The 22991-nt window shown below is 35.2% G+C and overlaps 1 protein-coding gene across 2 annotated transcripts in view; it reads left to right on the plus strand.

Moving 5' to 3' along the window:
- The window catches only part of RB1CC1 (RB1 inducible coiled-coil 1), a 76626-nt gene that overhangs the window by 22471 nt on the left and 31164 nt on the right, over positions 1 to 22991 (plus strand). For both annotated transcript variants that reach the window (XM_074898961.1, XM_074898962.1), the window contains exons 6-13: positions 5607 to 5809; positions 6872 to 7304; positions 11222 to 11392; positions 17456 to 17640; positions 18791 to 18977; positions 19054 to 19135; positions 19549 to 19610; positions 20650 to 20753. In XM_074898961.1, coding sequence (XP_074755062.1) covers positions 5607 to 5809; positions 6872 to 7304; positions 11222 to 11392; positions 17456 to 17640; positions 18791 to 18977; positions 19054 to 19135; positions 19549 to 19610; positions 20650 to 20753 — 1427 coding nt within the window. The remainder of the gene's footprint in view (positions 1 to 5606; positions 5810 to 6871; positions 7305 to 11221; positions 11393 to 17455; positions 17641 to 18790; positions 18978 to 19053; positions 19136 to 19548; positions 19611 to 20649; positions 20754 to 22991) is intronic.

Consider the following 22991-nt stretch of genomic DNA (forward strand, 5'->3'; position numbering starts at 1 on the left):
TGGATTAGCCATCAATCTTATTTTTTGAAGAAATTGAGCGGGGTGGTGTTAAAATGGAGTAGGCTTTAGTTTACCCTAAGGTGTACTAAAAGATATACAGCATTTGTTTTGGTTGGCCTTTGTAACTGGAACTGTTAGATCAAGCTTTTAGAAAATTCACCAGGAGAAGACAACTTGGGTGGCTTGGAAACTAGTTGAAGTTACTTAATTTGTACCATGGTTTGATTCCCTGGCTGTGGTGTCAGCTTCTCAGTAAATTTTTTTTTTTGACAGTAAATTCTGTCATCTGACTTGTCCAAACCTGCTTTTAATGTCAGAGCAAAGAGCTAGTGAAAACAGTACTGGAGAAAAAGGCCTTAAGCTATGATTTCCAGAATAACTTATGTTGATGAAATAAATATTTTTTGAGTATATAATGTTGTGAACTGTGTGGATAAATGTCCAAAAGATGCAGTCAGTGAAAATGACCAATATTAAAATAGAATGCAATAATCAGCTGTCTAATGAAAGGAGAGAAATTGCCATAAAATATCAAAGTCTCCCTTACAGTGAAGTTAACTGTTCCAATTACAGGTTTTAAAATCTGAAATCGTGAACTGGTTAATCTAGTAGTTTTACTGATGTTTTAGTTGGAGGTGTATGAATTGGAGATAATGCTCTTGGTTACTAATTTTTGGTAAGCAAGATAATAGTTACCTTTTGTGGAAGTGTTTATCTGCTGTTGTAGTGTATAGGCATGTGTAATTTCACTTTCATGGATCTTTGGCTTGATTTTTAGGGTGACTGAAACCTATAGGGAATCCTTTTTACAGGATTTCAGACACATGACAATAGAGGACTTTGACTTGTTTCCTTTTACCACAGGGTTGTAGAGAATGGAAAGAACCCTGCATTGCCTGAGAACTTTTGTTCTTTAGAGGTAAGTCTAAAGACCACTTAAGGCAAACAGACCTTCCCTGGATTTTTTTTCATTCAGATGAGCAGAATTATGGCAGTAGGATGCAAAGACAAAGTCTTGATGGGAAACACTTTCCATTTCAGATAAAACATACTTTGCTGCTTCTACCAATTTTGGTTGAAATGTAGTAACTGGAAGTAATTACAATTAGAAGAATCACCTAAACTTTTAATTACAATGACTGAAGAAAATAATTTGTGTAAGCATTCTGTTAAAGCACCCAGCCAAAGATAAAAATCACAGGTGGGCCTGTGAATTTCTTGACAAATTAGGAAGTGAAGATGCCTTTAGTTACTCTTAAATATAACAGCAAATTGAGAATTAGCCTGGGTTGGTCTACTGGTAGTGGTGCTTCTTGAGGTTCGCATTCCAGTGGTACGGTGAAGCTGTCAGTGTTCTAGGTATGGTGGTGTAGCTGAGTAAGATGGACATAACTCTACAAGGCAACTGAAATTAATTTTTGTGCTCTGTGAACCATTGGGTGTCTGCCAATTACCCTTCAGTGGATCTGTGAAAAATCAATGACAAAAGCAAGCCTGTTGTTAGGCAGGTTTCAATTTCAGTGCTGGATCTGGCAACTTTACTGAGAAGTGTTAAAACATATGTTTGATTGCAGGCCTTTATTTATATGCCTGACAGAATTCAGTTTTTAGACTTCATTCATTTAGCAGATTGCTGCTTAATTCTTTTCTGCATACAGGCATACCAGTTATGTGAAATAGATCAGTCTTGATCCTTCTAAAGTAGCCTGAGGATGTCTACCCAGAAATGTAGTCTACGGAGATGGTAGGAAGAACAAGCCAAATCACTTGAAGATGTATTTCAGTAGTGACAGAAAGATGAGAAAGATGTATCTGTATAGTTAGTTTTTAATTAACTACTTTTAAGCTACATAAATACTCCAAAGGAAGCAAACAGCTTCACCACTTCATTTTCTTGCTGCACACCCTTGTATTTGGAAATGTTGTAGTGATGCATTTTAGAAATGTTGTAGTCAATCCTGTGATTGACTGAAGTGGTATTTCCTTTCTGACCCCTCCATGCAGCATTAAAAAATAAAATAATGTTTTAACATAGTGTTCTTGCTCCCTGCACTGATATCTGCTTAAGACTGAAATAGCTCTGATAGACATAGTTACTCCATGTCGTTTGAACTTTGTTCTAGCCATCTACTTGGACCCCTGAATTTAGAGTAGTATTTTTTATTATTTGAATATAATAAGCTTTTTCTTGATACTGCCTAAGGAATCAGCATCAAAAGCAGTACTGGGTTCTTGTGGACTCTTGATTGCATTTGGGTTCATCCATGCAGATGGACTTCTACTGCTTGCCCCCACTACTCAGAGAGAATTTCTTTGACGCTTGGAATACATATGTGAAAATAATTTTGGGAGGATGATGATAAGGAATGCTGTTGCAATGTCTTGCCTGTGTGCCCTGAAACAGTCATGTCTGTTCAGTTGTACAATTTGACTTGTTGTGTATTAACTTACAGGTAGCTTTGAAAATGTTACTTGAAACAAACTTAGTCATGTTTTCAGGCTAATGAATTTTGAGCCTCATGTTAGTTTAGTTTGAGCTCTAAAAAGTTTGGAAAAAAATCTTTTATGTCTCAGTATTGTATTTATGATTGCTTTCATAAGGGGATTTTTTGGCTTAATGTTCGTGTCTCCTGTGTGTACAACAAGGAGCTGCAGCTCATCTGACAGTGAATGCCTGGTTGAATACTTAGATGGCATTGGGGTATTTTTATTTTCCTGTAACAGTTTCTTTGGGCATGTGTCTGTTATGTAGCATATCCTGACACTTAGAAGAATGCCCTTCTGTTACATGGTTTCTAAAAAAAAAAAAAAATAAAATTTGCTGCTCTGGGAAATACTGTTTACTCTCACTTTTCTAGGAGTCAGCCTGCTGGGACACAAGCTCTGATTTGGTTAAATTTGGGTAAATCAACACAGGTTAGACTCCTAGATACAAAGTGTCAGTGCTGGTCATCAGTAGCATAACAAGTGATCTCAATTGTAATGATTTTTTTTTCTCTCTACTGAAATTTGGTAACTTGTGACTTCTGTTTTGTGTTTGAAAGTGTTTTGCTGAGAAAGCAACCTTGTTAAAACTAAAATCTTAAATTGATGATACCTAGGTTTATGATGTGTAATAAAGCTTCATAGGACAACGCAAACTTGTAACTTTTCACTTCCATTGTGAATGCAATAAATAGATACAGCTACAAAAGGAAACACTGAAGAGTGTGTCTCGGGGCAGAAAGTCTGGTCGTATCAAGCCTATTGTATACATTTCCTTATTAGACATTTGAGATGTGCCATGCTAAGTGAGTTTGTTCAAAGGAAAATAGAAGTGGCAAGAGCCTCTACACAGCGGTTTTAAAGAAATATTTTTGTTTGAAGGTGGTACAAGTCCAGTCCCTGGTAAACTGTGATACTCGCTTGAAGAAATTGCATAAAAAGACTTTATGATCAGTTTTGATTTTGTAGATGGCTTATATTCTTTTAGTCCACAAATTAATGTGTGTTTCTGCATATGGTCTCACTTCTGGAATTATTGCCAGCAGTTTGGAGGAAGTTTGACTCTGGTAAGAGAATAGTGTTTGTGAGTTGAAAGTAAAATGCTTGTGTACATTTCCAGGACATACATTAGAACATAATGGGGACATTTGGTTACCTTTTCAGTTTCATTTTTTGGGTGTATTTTTTAGTATACCACGGTGTAAAACAATCTGCTCTTAGCTTTTAATATGATAATTGAAGAAGCAGTAATTCTGCATTTTCATGTGCAGTGGAATGTGCCTTTTAATAACTTGTATACAAAGTGAATTTAAGAAAACAAAAGCCCCAAATGTTCACGTTGTCAATATTGTATTAGTCAGCTTATATGAATTTAAATTGTATAGACAAACTGGAGCTAGTCAGAAGGAAATGACTTGCAGTTTTCAGCACTACTTGGATACGGTCCCAGTTGTGTTGCTGGTTGATTTCTGACTTAAGTAAGAGCTCATGCAGCAAATGAAGCAACTGTTCTTTGCAAACGAGAAATCCTTATTCTCATGTACACAGAAAGTGACCAAAATTCTGGAAACAGGATGACAAATATCATCTTTACTACAAAGTAATAGAAGTTTGGAATAGCTTTTGATTTCTTTGGAGTTGCATGTGTTTGTATGTCTGTTGTTCATCTGCTGATAGCTTAGGTACCAGTGATTTGAAGGACAGTGAAATTCTGTCATGCTGTTTGAGACAAGGTTTGGACTTCTTAAAAAACAAACAAAACCCAAAACAAAAACCCAAAGAGGGTGTTTATAACTTTCAGGTTTTGTCAATATTAATCCTGAAATATCTGGATAAAATGCTCTGCAGTTTTGTAGTTTATTTTGGGAAGTGTTGTTGGGCTCTAAGTTTTCTGTGTCTTCATCTGTGCTGCTAACTGTGTTCAGCAGCATTCTGAAATACACTGATGTGTTGGGTTTTTAGCACTGCTTTCTCACTGTATTTGTATAATTTGTTTGTCCATGCATGGTTTTCTCACATGTATTATAGCAGAAGAAAATAATGTGTTCAGTCCTAGTTTAAGAGTATGTTCAAACTGCAAAAAGTAGTAAGATTTTCTTTCTTGGAGGGTAGGTAGATACTAAACCCCATCATACAAGTGTGCTCAGGAGAATATTTTCCATGTAGTATGTTACTGATAAAGTATTGAGTTGAAGGATTTATTGTATGACACTTGTTTTACTTGCTCATTTTGGTGTTTGAGTAGTAGGCCTTTTGAGTGGGACAGCTTGGTGTTTGGGGTTTTTTTTTTAATTGATAAACTTAAAATAGTTACTCTTCCTGCTAGTTATAACTTTGGATTTGAATATAATAGGCACTTGTTAGTGCACTTTCAGTAAGATATGGTACTTGTCATATGTAGGTCTCTCTTTTGACTCTGCCAAGTTGGGTGGTAATTAAATTCTCACTTTCTTATGGCAATAAAATGCCTTTGTGTCATCTAGTTCTTGTGAGAGAAAAGCTTTTCTGTTTGGCTTGCATATACCAAGTTTCAGGGTGTGTTTTAGAGTTTTGTGGATGCTCTGCACTGCTTATCACGTTGTGTTTGATTTATTAATCAGTGGAAGACTTCAATTATCTGCCCTGCCATTTTCCTCATGCATCTTTTTTTGCATCTGATGCACCTGCGCTTCTGCTGACTGATCCTGTAATTCATTGTTTTGTTCTGAGCTTCTGCTTGGCACAGTAGTTTTCTCCCTAATAGACCTTGTTTGCCAGCTACTTCTATCAGATTAAATTAAGCATTATTATTCATGTATGTATGCACTGAATATTTTATATTAGCACCATTTAATTAATTTTATAAGGGGTTTTTTGGAACTGCAACTTTCACCTGCTGTTATGAAGATACTTCTCAGTAAATTGTCTATGTTTTCTGTCATCTAATTTTTTTTATTAAAGAATAAAGCAAGTTTTGTTATTTCTGATTGTTTTAAGGTGTACAACTTTTTAGCTGTCTTTTAACACTTTTTATGTTAATATTTTCTAAATGTCTCACTGGAGTGTTTTTTATAGTTACCACAATAATCAGACAACAAAATACAAATCACTTGAGGTGGGTTTTTTGTTGGTTTTTTTTGTAGGAAATGTATGAGGTTGCCAAGAAACTTTGCTCCTTTTGTGAAGGTCTTGTTCATGATGAACATCTTCAGCATCAAGGCTGGGCTGCCATAATGGCAAACTTGGAAGATTGTACATACTCTTACCAAAAGCTACTTTTCAAGTTTGAAAATGTATATTCAAGCTATTTGCAGTCTATAGATGATATCAAGTTGAAACTTACACAGTAAGTTTGCCATTAAATTCAGCTTCAATCTACAAAGTTACTATATTTTAAACTTATCTTTTGAGTGTTGTATGTCTGGTGCTAGTTCTAATTAAGCATATATTTGTTAGTTTCAATATGTGTCTCGGAGAACATTCTTTCTGTTCTATGCTAGTCATTTTTTTAACTGACACTTTTTCCTTGTATTCATCAGCACAGAAATCTATATTGAATTATATGGAAGATATGCTTGTTAATGAACAGCTGTTTCAGAGCTGGAGTCCTTCCAACTGTGCACTAGAAATAGCTAGTTAATAAATATAGACATTAATCAACATTTTTAAATACATATTTGCACTTCGAATAATTTAATAAACTTAAGCAGATATTAAGAATGATGATTTATGTATGAGTAATAACACAAACTTTGGGTATAAATGTATACTTTTGAGGGGGGGTGCATGTGTATACTTTTATCCTGCAAACTCTGGATGTTACTTGAAGGAAAATCTTTGACATCTTTCTGGATGTTACAGTATTCCTGGGAGTGCTTTGCCTAATAGAATGTAAGTGAATGTTGGATACTTTAAGAAATAAAGCATAAATATGTTTTACTTTTTTAAAAAAAAAAAAAAGTTAAATTTAATAGCCTTTACCAGATATATATAAACTATTCAAACTCTGCAAAAGTGGTCAACCAGAAGGCACTCAATCTTTGCTAATCAGCATTGGCATCCATGCAGATTGGAAACATAGAAGTCCCAGTTTTGTGGGTGTTTCTTCGTGGCATGTGTCAAATTGTCCTTTTTTCATTGCATTATAAACATAAGCTTGCTTGGGAGTTTAGGAGCGTTCATATTAAGCAGTGGATGAGAGCAAAAACTGTAACTACTTTAGCTGTCCTCTCATGATGTTGCTACTGAACACAGAATTTTGGAAGGAGTAGTTATCAAATTCATTTTGAAACCTGCTTTAATTGTAAAATGAATGGTACTTTATTATGGGTGGTTAGTATCTAAGTTCTTATGTTACATTGGCTTCTAGATACTGATGTGTGTTTCTTTTCACCCTTTTTTTAAAAAGCTTGGGTTCTGCTGTTTCTATCATGGCCAAGATACCACTGCTGGAGTGCCTAACGAGACATAGTTACAGAGAGTGTTTAGGAAGACTGGATTCTTCAGCTGAGCATGGAGGCGCAGAAAGTGAAGAAACTGAGGATGGGAAATCTGCTGAATTAGCGCTTTATTCTGATATAACTAAAGCAAACAATAAATCAATGTTAGCCTCATTTTGCAAGTCAGTTGAACATTCAGCTTTGGAAGGCACAGATCCTGAAAATGTAAAAGATAAGGAATCTGGTCAAAATGCTACTGTCCAGGACACTGAAACATCAGTAGAATTGAAAGATGATGATCAGCCTTCCTTCAATGTGTCTTTGTTAGATTGGATTAATGTTCAAGATAGACCTAATGATGTTGAATCACTGGTCAGAAAGTGTTTTGATTCTATGAGCAGGGTAAGTTAACAATTTTTTTAAAAATCAAATTATATTACATTGAATGTTATTGTTTATTTTCCAGACGCTGGTGCTTTTGAAGTGACTTAATTTTTTGTAACTTGTTGTTTCTCAGATAACTTTCTGAATGAAGACCACAGCAGAGACTGTGTCTGGGGTGGGAGTGGGGAAAGTATTTTAAAAGTTCTTGAGTGTTAAGAATTTGACCTGTAGGAAAATGTATAATTTCAGTGACTGCTTGTTATCTTGCTTGTTTCTCAAATAACCGTTCTTGTTGGAAAGCCAGTAGTTTCTTGAAGAGCAAAGTGTCTTCTTTCTCTGCCTTTTTCATAGAAGTTATGCTTATAATGAAATTAAAGAATTTACTGAACCAAAGTTAATGTTATTTGTGTTAAAAATGCTGAAGTCTTTATTAAAATATAGAACAAATTCATGTGGTTAATTGTTATAAATTTACATACCCTATCTATATCTGCATTCCTTATTAGCTGATACAGATCTGCTCAGAAAAGCCCAACATGTCGGTTTGTTTTTCTGCTGTTGGTAGACTAAAACATTGCTCACTTCATTTACTTTCTAAATTATTATTTTAACCTGTGAGCATTATATTATAACCTTTTCAAACCCTTTTGCCTAGAGATTTCCTCCTTTGCTTTCACTGTAGCTTGTATTTCTTACATTGTCTAGCTGTGTTTGTATATGTATAATTTTATACTATTATCACTCAACATACCTTGAACAAAGAAAACAGTTTCTGTTGTCTTTGACACTATTTGCTTTGTAAGGTAGGACTGGAAGACTGTCTCAGTTATGTCTAAATCCCATCTGTTATGATGTGGTCAGTTCTGTACATTTTTAATTTCTTTCTTAAAAGTAGTTGGAGAGTTGGGCTTAATATTAAGAGCTGCTTAAGATTTTGAGCTGTCTAAATTTTAGCTGTACAGGAAAGGATAAGAGAAAAATCGGACTTAACAAGTGTTATTCTTTAGGAAAAACAATATTCAGTTTTGTGTGAAAGATTTCCAAATTGCTGAAGTCAGAGACGATCCTCTGTCTTTGTTTGTCCAGTAATGCTACAAGGAGCTTTTTTTAAAAAAACAAGGTTGTGAGAGAATAAATTTACTTTCTACATAGGGCACAAATGTAATGTCTCTTAAAAATCAGTATTTTCAGACACAGACATTAAACAGTTGCTTCCAAATAAATTGTAGTGATACTAAAGATAGAAAAATTATAAAATAACCACTTTAAATACTTTACCTTTTTTAATCATCTTGTAGTCTTATCTGACATAAATCACATGCTTTAGAGAGGCTGTCTTGTAATTGTGTGCTTCTCTGTCCTTGCCTTATCGAAGACTAGTCAGAAATCCTTTGTTTCCACTATTGTAATTGTTTTTTAACTTCAGCTGATTTTTGCAGGGAGAAAGTGTGTTTGCCCCTGTAAAAATGAATTTCCTTTCTGTTTTCTTGACATAAGCAGAATTGGCGGGTAGGGAGAATGCTTTAGGCTATTCTGGCCACCACCAGAACAACTGTGATTGATCAATCTTGATCTATTCTGGTTCATAAAAAACCCAAAGCTTTGAAATAATAGTTTCTACTTTTCCTTAGGAAAACATTAATTTACTCTTATTTCAATAGCAGCACAGACAAAGGATTGACTCTTTGCCTACTGTTAATTTAGAATTAGTTTGGAAACAGAATTGGCCTGTAGCTAAAAAAGAAAAGAAAATACTAAATAAATATCTTGTAACATAATTGTTCTTTTAACATTTATTTGAGATGACACTTTAACATAGCAAGCTAGGATAAAATGGCACTAACTTTTTTTTTTCCTGCATTTTCCCTGTGCTCTTTCCTTGGAAATACAAACCATATAAATGGTTTGTGATTGCAATTCTTCTTGAAACTCAATTCAGGTAAGATTTTCATGAAAGTGTAAAGCATCAGAGTATGAGCTTTATACCTCTGGTACAGGTAGTCTTGGCAGAACTGTTGTTGCACTGAGTGCTGCTAGGTATCTGGTTCTTCTAGCCTCTAGGTGTTTCTACAGAATGACTTCTCATTGCAGAAACCTTGGCTGCAGTAAAAGTAGTGTGTAGGTAGGAACTAACCAGATGTTTCTGTTAAGTGCTGTCATAGCCCCTTAAATAAAAGGCTAGAAAAGGAAGAGACTTTTAAAGATGAGGAGAGCAGTATTATCTACCAGTGAAAGTAGAGGTGAGTGCTACAGATGCAATTAGGTCAAAAATGGGATAAAAAGGATGGATGGAGGAAATAAATTACAGGGTGGAATGAGAGGAATAGGCATTCTTTATAAAAAGAGATAAAACAATTAGTTTATTAATGTAAACAGGGAAAACCTACCGTATTATTCTTTAGTATTTTGTCTGTTAAGAAACTGTTCTAGACACTGCAGTGGAATAATTCAGAGTGCCACAGGGGTGGAATCCTGAATAGGATGGCAATGAAAATGATCCTAGAAAAACAATCTGGTTTAATCTCAGAGACTGTTTTTATTACTGGTTCTTGAAGATGGACAATTCACTTGAGAAAGACCAAGACTCGTAAGGCCATTCATAACATAGTAAAAATTAGCCTTTGCCATTTTCAGAGAACTTCAACATACTTTGTCACATTAATAATGGCATTAATTACTTATTCTGAAAAGTTCTGGGCTAAGTGCCAAGTTTTGGTACTTCCCCTTGTGAGGTTTGTTTTGTTTTGGGGGTTTTTGTTTGTTTGAAGAGAATGAAAGATGTATTCTTTGTAGTTTTTCTTTAATTTGTAATGCTTTTCTTCTTCAGGTTCCTCTCTCTATACCCCGAAGGGGTCTTTCCAGAATGAACATGTGCTGTGTGTGAAAGCTTTTATGAAGCTAAATAATAGATTGAGGGAAAAATAGTACTTTTATTTATATTAATATTGAGTCATACAAGTGTCTTTGAGGGTTAATTTGTGGGCTCTGTAAGTGGCGTAAATCCTGCATGTTGATGAAAGAAGCCGGTGCTGTGATAGCTAGTATGCCCTCACAGAATAGTCTCCTTTTCACTAGATTCTCATATAATAGATGGCATACCATAACTGTTTCAGATAAATTTGGGCAAATTTGTTCATAGTCTGCTAACACCTAATAACTCTTACTATGTTCCTAACTAATATATACCAAGTTTACACTAAACTCTGTCCTACATAAGATGTCACAATTACGTATGTCGTTTTTAGAACTAAGGAAATAAAGACTTAATTTATTTCACTACTCTTACAGCGAAAGAGCCATCCTTAATATCTATGTACATTTGTAGCCTCATAATATTTCAAGCACTTCTTTCTGGGTAGTGGCCTGTGAAAGAATATGATGAAATAATTTTTTTAATGTGTTTTTTATTAGGAAAAACCTTAGCAAAAAGTATCACAAATATATTCCTTCTCCATAGCTTGTTTTCCAGTTTCTTAGAACTGATCTGCTTGTCTAAGGAATCAATTAAAATGTTCATTTAGTTGGAAAAGGCTAATGGGTCTTGCAACCTTTTCCCATCATCCTCCCTACTGCACTTTCCACTGAGTCACATTCATCAGTTGTTTTGATTGTAGCTGTATGGTCTCTGTTCCAGGGTAGACTGTGTCCCTTAGCTTTAAACTGCGTGTTCCCCACACACCTGCCTTGTCCCCTCAACTAATGTTCCTTCCCCTTGGAAGGATCCTGGTTTCTATGATGGTCTGGTTGGAGTATTTCAGAGAAGTTCATGCTGTGATACAAAATCCAGACATTAACTCAGAAGTCAGAAACAGATGACAGATGTAGGCAAACATTAGATTAAAAAAAAAAAAAGTTATAAAAAATCGTTTAGCTAGCTCACACCATGTTTCAGTATGTCAACTGCTAATAAACATTTTTTACTTTTTTTTTTTTAGCTTGATCCCAAGATCATCCAACCCTTTCTGGCAGAATGTCGCCAAACTATCGCCAAACTAGATAATCAGAACATGAAGGCTATTAAAGGCCTTGAGGATAGACTCTATGCATTGGACCAGATGATAGCAAGCTGCAGCAGACTGGTGAATGAACAAAAAGAACTTGCTCAGGTAATACACATTTGTGTGTGCAATATTGGAAGATAGTAGATTTTTAGATATGTGTATGCTGTTAAAAATTACAACAAAACAATTGCATGTCAACACAAGATGGTTTTCAACATATCACACTGGAGATGCTCAGAAAGGTGCTATATTCATAGTAATTTGAAATTTAAATATTGATAGGTTTTTACATCCTGTAGTTATGTTTTCAGCTCTGAAGACCTACCACACTGAATTTTTTTTAAAACATCAAACTAGCTGAAAATGCATCAGTGGACAGCACCGGAACGTACATATAGGGCTTATATTTTTGTCACTTCATCTGTATTGGAGAAAAAGCCAGTCTACAAAATAAATATATCTTACAAAACTATCATAGACTTAATGCACTAGGAAGATGTAGAGCTGTAGTTCACTGTAACTGTCAACTGCATATTAAGCTATATATTTTTGTAGCTAAAGCATTTCTATCAACTTTCTCTTGGTTATAATTTGGAAAAATATATTTAATAACAATTTAGCTAATCGACATTCTTGTAAAAACAACAGTGTAAAACTTTGCTGACTTCTGAGATACATCAGTATATGGTATTGTTTCTGAAATAGAATACATCTAGTTTATTTTGGTTTTATAATTTTTTTTCTGCATGAGTAAGAGTCAAAATATGATAAAATTTTAAAACTTTGAAAACAACTTCTAGGATATTTCTTGTGTTAAGCTATATCTTGTTAAAGCTAGTGAATGGTTTACAGACAGGTTGTGCGGTATTAGTGTAACATTTTCAACGTTTATGTAGAAATCTGCTAATAAAAACAGGATCTGATGACGATGTCCAACAGCTATAAACTGTGTAGATATTTATTTTAAAGCTTATTTGAAAATTGATGTTTTTAATGAGTATTCTTAGCTTAAGCAAGACATCTGGTTTAAATATTAGTATCTGCCTGTACATATCTCTGTCAAATTTGTCTGAATTCTACCTGGTATACGGCTACATTTAAGAGCAGATAACTTTTTGCCAAAGGTAGACCATCAAAGACAGCCTGTAGTTTGCAGTTGCTTCAAGAGAAGTGTGGCCAGCTGGTCGAGGGAGGTGCTTCTTGCCCTGTTCTCTGCTTTCGTGAGACCCCCACATGGAGTACCTTGTTCAGCTCTGGGGCCCTCAATGTAAGAAGGACATGGGCCTGCTTGAGCAGGTCCAGAGGAGGCCACAAAGATGATCAGGGGTCTGGAGCACCTCCTTTGTGAGGACAGACTGAGAGAGTTGGGGTTGTTCAGCCTGGAGAAGGCTCTGGGGAGACCTTATAGTGGCCTTCCAGTACCTAAAGGTGACCTACAGGAAAGATGGGGAGGGACTCTTTATCTGGGAGTGTAGTGATAGGATAAGGGGTAACACTTGAAGAAAGGCAGATTTAGGTTAGATATAAAGAAGAAATACTTTACTGTGAGGATGGTAAGACACTGGAACAGGTTGCCCAGAGAGGCTGTGGATGCCCCCTCCCTGGAAGTGTTTGTCAGGCTGGATGGGGCTTTAAGCAACCTGATCTAGTGGAAGGTGTCCGTGCCCATGGCAGGGAATTTAGAACTAGATGGTCTTAAAGTCCTTTTCAACCCAAACCATTCTATGATTTTATTATATATACTGGGGACCTGGATGCTGTGATTTTTTTCATCTTTGCTAGTTCATCCAACTTCTCTTTAAATGCAAGACAGAAATGTACAAAACCTCAATAATTGGAAAAAAAATGATGCATAAAGTTGGCATCATACCCAGGTGCCATGCCCTGAGTACTTCCTGTCATGCTAACCAGTTCATTGGTTTGTTCTTAGTATGTCATCATCTTTTGACCTTTGACTAGATCCACAATCAAACAAATAACACTAGGCAGTTGGTGAACTGCTCCACTGTTCTCTTATCCTTTATCTTGGTGGTCGTATTTAGCTCATGTGCAACTCCATGCAGTTAGCTTTTCTTGTTCTGAGGGAGCATGTTGTTTTATTTTCCGAGCTGAAAAGGAGAGTTATGACCTTTCTGCATCATATATTTCAGAACTTTAAAAAATTGGTGACTTTCAGGTTTGAGTTTGAGGGCTTTTCTGTTATTTTTATGGTATAGAAATATAAAAAACAACTAGAAGGTCAGAACTTCAGTTGGAGATATGAAATAAGAGATGAGTAGGTCAAATTTAAATTTGAAGGGAAATACTGAGTCCTTCATAAGTTATCACTCAACAATACAGGATCAGGGAAGAGGTGACATCCTTAATGGTCAATCACCAGGCTTGTAGTAAGGAGAGAGAGTGTGCCTGCACTGAACGGTTTCATTTGAAGTGTTAAGAAATGTGATTAAAGACTATTTTAAACGTAAAATATATAGCTCCTATTTTTTAAATTACAGTGCCATATGAAAAATTCTTTAATAACTACAGTTTTTGTGAAGAGCCTCAGTTAACTTTATACCTAAGATTGTCCTTTAAGGCCTTGTTTGCAACTGGAAGTATATTAAATCTGTATGTAGTCATTATCTGATGTTCAGATTTTCACCATTGCATCAGAACTGGGACCACAAAGAAAGACATGGGTTTCTGATTTCTGCTTGCACGCTGGTATATTATTAGTAGGGTAAGTGAACAATGTTGCCTCCTATTTTCTGGCTGATACATAAATCAAGTGCTACCAGTACTTCTGGCAGTACTGTTTAAAAACTGGAGCCTGTCTTCAGATAATTTAAATGAGTAAGTTTAGACATGTTTGTGCTGCTTCTCAGTCTTGCAGCATTTATGTTGTAGACCAGTGCTAAATCCAAGGGAATTTAGCATGATGGAAAAGCTACTCTTCCATCACTCCACTTGCTTGCCCAATGCTGTGAGTGGTGATTTTAGTTATGTTTTCCCTCTTCGCTCCTCAAGTTTACAAATCCCACTTTTGAGTGAGATGCCTGAAAGTCAGTTGGAAAGATACTTTGTCATCTTATTTAAACACTGCTGTATATTTGGCATTTGTACCTTTTGAAGACTTGTCAGAGACTTTAGCTTTCAAATCTTCATCTGTGTCTTGCATTTTTATAAATTGTCTATTCCTTCACTTAGGATACAAGAGTTTTTAAGAATGGTCAGATAGAATGTGATAGTGTGTTTGTTTTTTTAAGTTTCAGTAAATTAAATGTTTGTGGTTAAACAAGTGATTATGTGTACTACATAATTCCTTGATGTGTACTACATTAGTCCTTGATTTTTATATTTGAGCCTTTAGGAAGTATTTTCATACCAGTTTTAGCAGTTGTTCGGATACTGTTTGGAAAAAAAATTAGATGCTTGTAAGATATTAGAGCTGGTATCATGTTATTGGAATGATAGTCTGCATAGAAATCTAAGAATGGTGAAGTGCAAGGATTTATTTATATTTAAAAACATAGATGAGGATGTGTATATTTAAAGGTAGTGCTCACAATTTGTATAACTTTTAGTATTCAGTGTTACCTGAAAAAAAGCTTACATAATTTTCCTTTACATCACACCTTCCAGGAGTGAACTGTTTCTGTTAATAAAGAAGTGGAGGTACTTTATAGAATAAGGGTAAGGAACAACATCTTAACAGCAATCCTATTGGCAATATTTGTATTGGAAGCTGTAGGCTTATTTTCCCCAGGCCAGAAAAAGATGATGTTCTAAGTTGACTTTCTATTCCAACCTCAGTTTCATTATTATAATTCAAACCAAACATCCCATGGAACAAAGCCATCTGCTGCTAGAAAGCCTCACTGCTTATTAATTTGCTTGTTCCTGGACCTGCTTTAAGATTTATTTTGCTTCCAGTCAGCCTTTTCAATTAACTGACCATTAGACAGTCTTCTGTATGAAAAATTACATCCTGAGTTATGTAGATGAATAGTTGATCTCCAGACCCTAAAGTTTAATATGGAAACCTGTTTTGTTAAATTAAAAAACTCTTTTTCTCTGTGGAAGCTGGGATGTGTAATATAAGCATACAGAACTGTGGTCAGTAGGTGGCATTATGTAATAAGAGTATGCCTCTAGAAAACTTGGAGCCTCTCTAATTTTTTAGATTTTTTTTTTTTAATATTCAGATAACACTGAATATTAAAAGTTATCATACAGATTGTGAGCACTACCTTTAAAAATACACAAGTCCTCATCTGTGTTTTTCAATATAATTAAAACCTTGCGCTTCACCATTTTTAGATTTTTATGCAGACTGTTTTTTAAGTTTACTGCAATTTTTCTTAACTGACCTTTTTGTAATATGCTGAGATTTTTTTCTTTTGATTTGCATACTAGGTAATTTTAGTTTAAATTTCGTTTTAAAGACGGGTCCACAGATACAGAAATGGCAAAAGATACCCAAATTTGTAAATAGCCTTTTGGAACTGAAAGTAAAGCTGGAAGGGATTTTCTAGCTCACTGTGTCCAGCTTTTTGTAAATTCAGGCTCTATGCCATGTGATTCATCTCTAAAGCTTACTGAGCTGCTATTTAAAAGCAATTATTTTCTTGACTTCTCTATTCCTGTTGCAAAGTTGTATAGGATCTGATTGTCCTAATGTTTATAAACATCTGTTAATCTCATATCTGAAAGTATTCTTGGCTAGTTCAAATCTATATGCTTTCATGCCTTACACTGCCTTTTGTTTTGGTGCTTGGCAATTCCCTAACAATTATCACAGCATGTTTCTTCAATGTCTTTGTCTTCCTTGACTAAACAACCCAAGTTCTTTTGACAGAGCTGTCCTTCATCTCAGTAACAGTTCTTCCCACTTTTTCTGTCTTCCATTCACTTAGTTTGGATGACAAATACAGTTAACATTTGCAGCCTGCTTTTGTTTCCCAGTGGGTCCTCATTCATTCAGTGCATAAGTTGCTCAGAGTTCAATAAATGGTTGACTCTTCAGTATTCTCTTCCATCTTCAGTGTGGATCTTTTTCCTTTTCATTACACTTAATATGATTGTTTCATACTTTGATTTTTGTGCTGTTTTCAATAGGATATAAATATTTGTATCAGACTTTGCTTATGTGTTTTATAGCACCTTATGACAAGACTGCTTTACGTTAAATATCAAATCAGTAATGAGTGGTTTCATTTTTTGGCAGGTTTGTATAACTCTGGTTTACTGTTTTCAGAAAGCTTTAGAAAGAAACAGTTAAAACTATTGTCTGGTTTTGAATTCTTTATTAAGAAAACAAAGGCTTAATAAACAGTTTGTAGTACTACAAACATACTGACTACTGTGATGTTTAAGCATATGATGTCAGATTATATAAATGTGGGCAAAATCAAAGGTAAATATGGTGTTGTTGGGTGGTATTTTCTTGCCTAAAGAACCACGCTGTTTCCAGCAGTATTTTATCTCACCTGTTGAACATAATGGAGACAATGGGCTGGGACAGTAGTTGTTTTGCCAGCAGCCCCTTGTCTTCCCTATCTTTTCTGTGTTTGTGTATATGTGTTGCCTCCTGTAATCAACTATAATGTTTATCTAAGGCAGTCCATCTTCCCTGTGTTGCCCCCACCCTTTTAGGGGTTGCCTGTTACCATCCACAACAGGTAATTCTTCACTGTGCCCAATTACTATGTGGAAATAAGTAAGAATTAGTTTCATGTATGAATTTCTTAATGCAAAAAAATAGATTCTTTAGCCCACAGTAGTACTGAATATGCTCTAAATTGATGTTAACTTCTGGCATATGCGAGACTTAAAAAGCTGGTTGTTTGCAGAAATTAGAATGATGGTTGATCCCTTCAATCATAGTAGCTGCTTTTCTGCTGCATTAACTTTTGTGATCTTTCACTGATGTTAGTTAGTTGTGTAAATTTTTTACAAGGTTGTGTTTGTACCCGGGAAGGAAATGTAAGATGTATTTGGACTGGATTATAGAATGAAAAGAAAGCAACTTTGACACTTTAATTCTCTATGTAACATTCTGATATACTCCTCAATGGTTACCGTGAGTTTTTAAAAATGCTTGCGTTCTTACAGAGAAGATAGATCACTTCTATCTGTTTTAATTGTTACAGAGCTTGTGTAACGAACTTGTCTCTTTTCCTCTAGGGATTTTTGGCTAATCAGAAGAGAGCAGAGAACTTGAAAGATCCTTCTGTGCTGCCTGATTTGTGTTTGAGTCATGCAAATCAGCTGATGATTATGTTAACTAATCACAGAAAACTGTTAGATATTAAACAGAAATGTACCACTGCCAAACAGGAGCTGGCAAATAATCTACAAGTCAGACTGAAGTAAGTTACAACTTCTCAAATTTATATTGCTTCCACTTGCATTGGGACTGTTTAAAGAATGTGTCTTAAGAAAATCTTTGGTAATGCAGAGAGTTTTTCTCAGTGGGAGAAAATAACTTAAGTTGGATCACTTCAGTTTAAATGAAGTTATTTGTGTGGAACAAATTATTATTTTAAGAGGAAGCTTTCTGAGAGTTTAAATGGTCTTCACATCAATAAAATAATATCCAAGAATCTACAGTCCCCTCTTCTCAACCTCAGAAGCCATCAGTATCTTATTTAAAATTTGACTAGCAATTATATTGATGTTTTCAGAGGATTATAATAAGCATAAGTGAATCACTCTTCAGTAGCTTGTGATCACATCAAAGCAGAAAAACATGCCAGTCAACAATGTATGCCTTGTAATTTCTCTGTTAATATGTGTTCCTACTTTAATGTTGACTTGTTTGTATTTCTTTCATTTTTACTTCTGTCAATAAAAACAATTGTTACTCGCTGGATATACCTCTACTTTTATGCCTTCTGGTGGCAAAGTTGCTGTAATGTTTCCCCTCAAACACAATTGATCACTTTTTCAGTAGTTATCCTGTGCTTTAAATTAATGTATTGATTGTATCAATAAGATAATTGAAGATGTGGTTACAAGGTGTGGGAATTTGTATGTTAAAGAGGTTGTAGTTTGTAGTGTATGAGTAGATGGTGTGAACTTTTGAAAACAGTATCCTTACCCTCAGTATTTCTTGCTAATGTTTTTTAGTAAGTATTTCTAAGACTTATAATCAAAAAGTAGTCTCTTTTTTCTCTGGGTGTACCAGCTTTTTAAAAAATTCTTCTGGAGAAAGTTACATTATCATTCCTCCTAAGGTTATCTATGCTAAGAGCATTACTTGTCAAAAACAATACCTTAAATGAAATGGTGGCAAGTGTTCATTTTTTGAGCACTGATACGGATATCTTACTGTGAGAAATTAATAAGGAACTGCAAAGCAACTACTTAATTGTGAATTGCTTGGTACTTCCAGATAGCCTGTGTTGTCCCATGTAAAATGTCATTATTAGTTCATCCAGACATGTTGCTAATCTTAGTGAAATTTAAATGCAAAAAAGATGACTAAGTTGTCTTCTAAAGTGTAACCTACTTTTGTAGGTGGTGTTGTTTTGTAATGCTTCATGCTGACCAAGATGGAGAGAAACTACAAGCGTTGCTTCGTCTTGTAACAGAGCTCCTAGAAAGGGTCAAGGTTGTAGAGGCTCTCAGTACTGTTCCTCAAATGTACTGTCTAGCTGTTGTTGAGGTTGTGAGGAGAAAAATGTTCATAAAACACTACAGGGAGGTAAGTAAAACTTCAAGACCAAATCTTTGTGTTAATGTGTAAATTAACAATTAACTATATATTTTCCCTTCCACAGTGGGCAGGTGCTTTAATAAAAGACGGGAAACACCTGTATGAAGCGGAAAAGGCAAAAAGGGAATCTTTTGGTAAACTGTTCAGTAAGTACTTTATCTTCTGTTAAAAACATTGCTGGTAAAAGAATTCTGATTATTTTTTTTTCCCCGCAAAGCCTGCAACTTACATTCTGAATGAACTTCTAAAATAAGAAAACTGAGGAAAAGGTTATCAAAATTTTGGAAAGGAGATTAGCAAAATTACAATGGAAATCTGAAAGGATGTTGAGACTTGCAGGGGGGAACACTAAGCAAAAAGAGACTTCAGTGAAGTGAAAAGTTCTACTTGGATGGTGGGTTTTGCGTAAAGTGCTGTGGTCACTTGCAGTTTTTATGCTGTCAAGAAATGGTATAGTTAGTAATGCTTTCAAATTCAGTTCAGCTGTTTAAACTGCTTGTGGCATTGTTTGTGTGTTGCATTTATGACTTTTAAATAACCATTTTTTTTCTTTGCTCAGGGAAATCTTTTCTAAGGAATCGTTTGTTTAGAGGACTTGACTCATGGCCTCCATCCTTTTGTGTATGTACTCAATATATTTTTAGTTTTTATTTTATTTTTATAAACAGTACTTTGATAACTTAAGAACTTAGAGCTTGAATGAATTAAGCTTATGCCAGTCCCGTTGCTCTGACACGGATGAAAAAGCTTGGAGCTGGTGTTCTTTGCTATTCAAGTTACACATACTGACATTGGTTCATAACTTGCAGTGTGGTGGGAGAGGAAATGTCAACTTGATACTCCTTTTTAACAAGGAGTCTGTGGTATTGCACAAAAAATTGCTATTCATGATCAGAAAAAAAAAGCCAGGTAATTTGATTATCTGATCCTCTCTTCTGAAAAAGAGACGTAAAATTAATTGGATGGTAAAAGCAAGTAAAAGGTTTTCATGTTTTCCTATAATCACTGGATGAGTGAAAAAGCATTTTTGGATGATAACATGAAGGGGTGAAAAAGTGTAGCTGTAATCAAGAATTATCTGTTGACTTTGATTTCATACAGCTTGGTTAATAGTAGGATAACTCTCCCTGATTCTAATGTTGCCATCTCACTCTGCCTCGTTTAACCTTTTCAGCTTCTCTGCAGCTTTTGTTTTTAAAGAATACTTGTAAGATAAGAATGCTGTTCATCTCAGTGTTATGAATACCAAACTAATAGTTGACCATATGTTTAGCAGCACAATAAATAAAACTTCAGTGCCATCTCTTATCCCTTAACTTTTTAAACACATCCTTAATGTTTATGAAGCTTGATAATAGGGAGGAAGTTGGACTAGATAATTGTTGTAGGTCCCTATCAGCTGACATCCTCTACTCCTGCCCAAGGCGCTATGGATGGAGTTAAGTGATTACAGATGTAAATTATTCTTTTTTTTTTTTTTTTTTTGGGAGGCTGGAGCCAGACATGGTTCCTTCAAAAAAAAAGTAGGAAATCTTTTGAGCGAGAGATCAGTTTAACACCAACTTTTCTATGTTACCAATTAAGCTCTTTTTAATCCTTCCTTGGTTATCTTGATATTACTTATCTAAACAACGTGTAAATTAATTTCTCCTTAATACAGACACGAAAACCTCGCCGATTTGACAGTGAGCTTCCAGATATCTCATTAAGTGATTTGCAGTTTTTGCAGTCTTTTTGTCCTTCGGAAGTACAGCCATTACTCAGGTAAAGCACTTTTTAAAACTTTATATTATAGAAATAGCTTCTCTCTGGTTCTACCCCCTTCAGTCCCACCCCAGTTCATTTTTTGTAAAGAACAGACAATAACTTTTTTGAACTGATTAATTCATAAGCAGTGTTCTTCAGTGACTTAATGCATACACATATTATCTATATGCTTCCTGTACTCAGGCTCAGATGATTTGAACACTTACATGTATTCTGTATTGAGATGTAAAGGATGCTGGATGTTCCTCTGAACTGCTTCATAGCCAAAACCCCCCAAAAATTGTTGTCAGTTTTAAACTGAAATAAATTAATAACTTCATGTTTTGTCAGATCAGAATTTATTTTTTTTTTTTCCCTGTTTTCTCTTTGAGTGGTATTCTGGAGGAAATAAAATAAATGTCTTTAGCCCAGCATGAGATCATAGAGATCCTGTATTCAGTTACTGGTTTTTCTCTGACAGACAGATTTTACTAAAAAGTGTGTTCTCTAAGTGCCTTTGCTCTCTGTGGAAATCTATCATTTCAAGCAGAAGCTCTACTTCCATGTTTCTTATCTTCCAACAATGAGGCAGACATGTAAATCTAGGCAGGAAACCTACTGTTTTGTCTCAAGGTAACTTAACAGGATTAGTTTCTTATCTAGAACTTGGAGAAGTCTTTCTGGAAAAGTTGAGTGTTAGAGTGAGCTTTCAAACTCATACGTCTTAAACCTGTAGCAATCTGATAGAGAAATGCCATCCAAGGTAATGGACAAGAACTAGGCAGTAGCAAGTTCTGCGTAAAGTTCTGTCTAGAAGATGATCTGTCTATCAGCATAACAACAATAATATGCTGCTCCTAGAAGAGATCTGCGGTGAGAGATTTGCTGAGATTCCTTTTTGAGTTTTTTTTAGCCCCAAGGGCACAGTCTTGCAAAGGATAAAGTAAATCCGAAAGGAGTATACTCCACTGTCATCTGTCAGGTTCACCAACAGTATCAGCCTGATACCTGTTACTGGTGCAGTGCAGGAGCTGAATTCACTGTGGTTTTCACCTGTATTTTGTCCAGGCTTTCTTTTTAATTCAGAATTCCTGGACATCCTTATGGTATTGCAGCTGGAATTAACAATAACTGTTGTGATCTTAGTCTGCTTGACAGTGGATTTGCCCTAGATCTTGATAGAGGTGATGCACCATTTTAGTTTCTCTTGTTATGCTCAGACTTGCCCTGCAGTGATTCTGCAAAGGAAAAAAATGCAAAGTATAGTATCATATTGCTGATGTTTGCCTGGTTTTTGAGTTTGAGAATTTTGCAACCTTCTCAGGAAGTTTGGACTCAGTTCAGGGAGTCTTGAGTTCAGGGAGTCTTTTGCCTTGCTATTGTCAGGAAACCAATCACTAACCAAACTGTTTTAGATGTTCCGAATTGTAGTGACACAGTTTTCCACTTGATGGCAATAGAGGTGGGATTATGTCACGTTCGGCATGGTTTCTGGGCTCAGGATTACATTTGGTGGAAATACTGATGGTGATGGTGATTTTAAACTCGAATGGGCAAAGCTGTCACACACAGCTTGGTAGACACTGAACTTCAGAAGAAACTTTAGAGCAGTAGTTTCTTTGGTATTTTCATTTAACATCTAAAGAGCAAGCAATAGGCAAACTGAGACCCAGCACAAAGTCCTTTTCTATCTGCACTGAACCTGTGAGCTGCATGATTAAAATGATGCTTCTGTTTACTTGCAATGTTTCAGTCTTCTGAAATTGTATATTTGAGCAGTTATTGAAATCTTAATTCTACAAAAATACTCTTAATACCACTCGCCCTGTATTCAATAGAGAATGCAAAATACATTGAAGTGTAATCTGTTTTTCTTACATTGTTAGTCTAAATAAACTCCTGTTTCACGGTTTCAGTGGAGCTGTTATTGAAGAAATAAAAAATTATGGTTGTACAGACTCTCAAGAAAAATTACATGTTGTTTTTCCAGAGGTTTAGAAAACTTGCAGTCAGAAGCTTATCTTGTAACACTTGCAATGTGATCATGACACATTACTCAGTCTTTTAATTTGGGTTACCTATCACTAAAAAAAAATTAGAGAATTAATAGCTACTTCAAAGGTAGAGCTGGATTGGAGAAAATCTAACTGCAGAGAATAGAGTCATTTGCAAACTTAAGTACTTCAATTACAGATCTAATCAGTATCAGTTCTCTTCTGTTACCGTTATTCTAACTCTAGGTACTACTGGTAAATG

Source organism: Athene noctua, chromosome 2 (genome assembly GCF_965140245.1).
Source record: "Athene noctua chromosome 2, bAthNoc1.hap1.1, whole genome shotgun sequence".
NCBI lineage: Eukaryota > Metazoa > Chordata > Aves > Strigiformes > Strigidae > Athene > Athene noctua.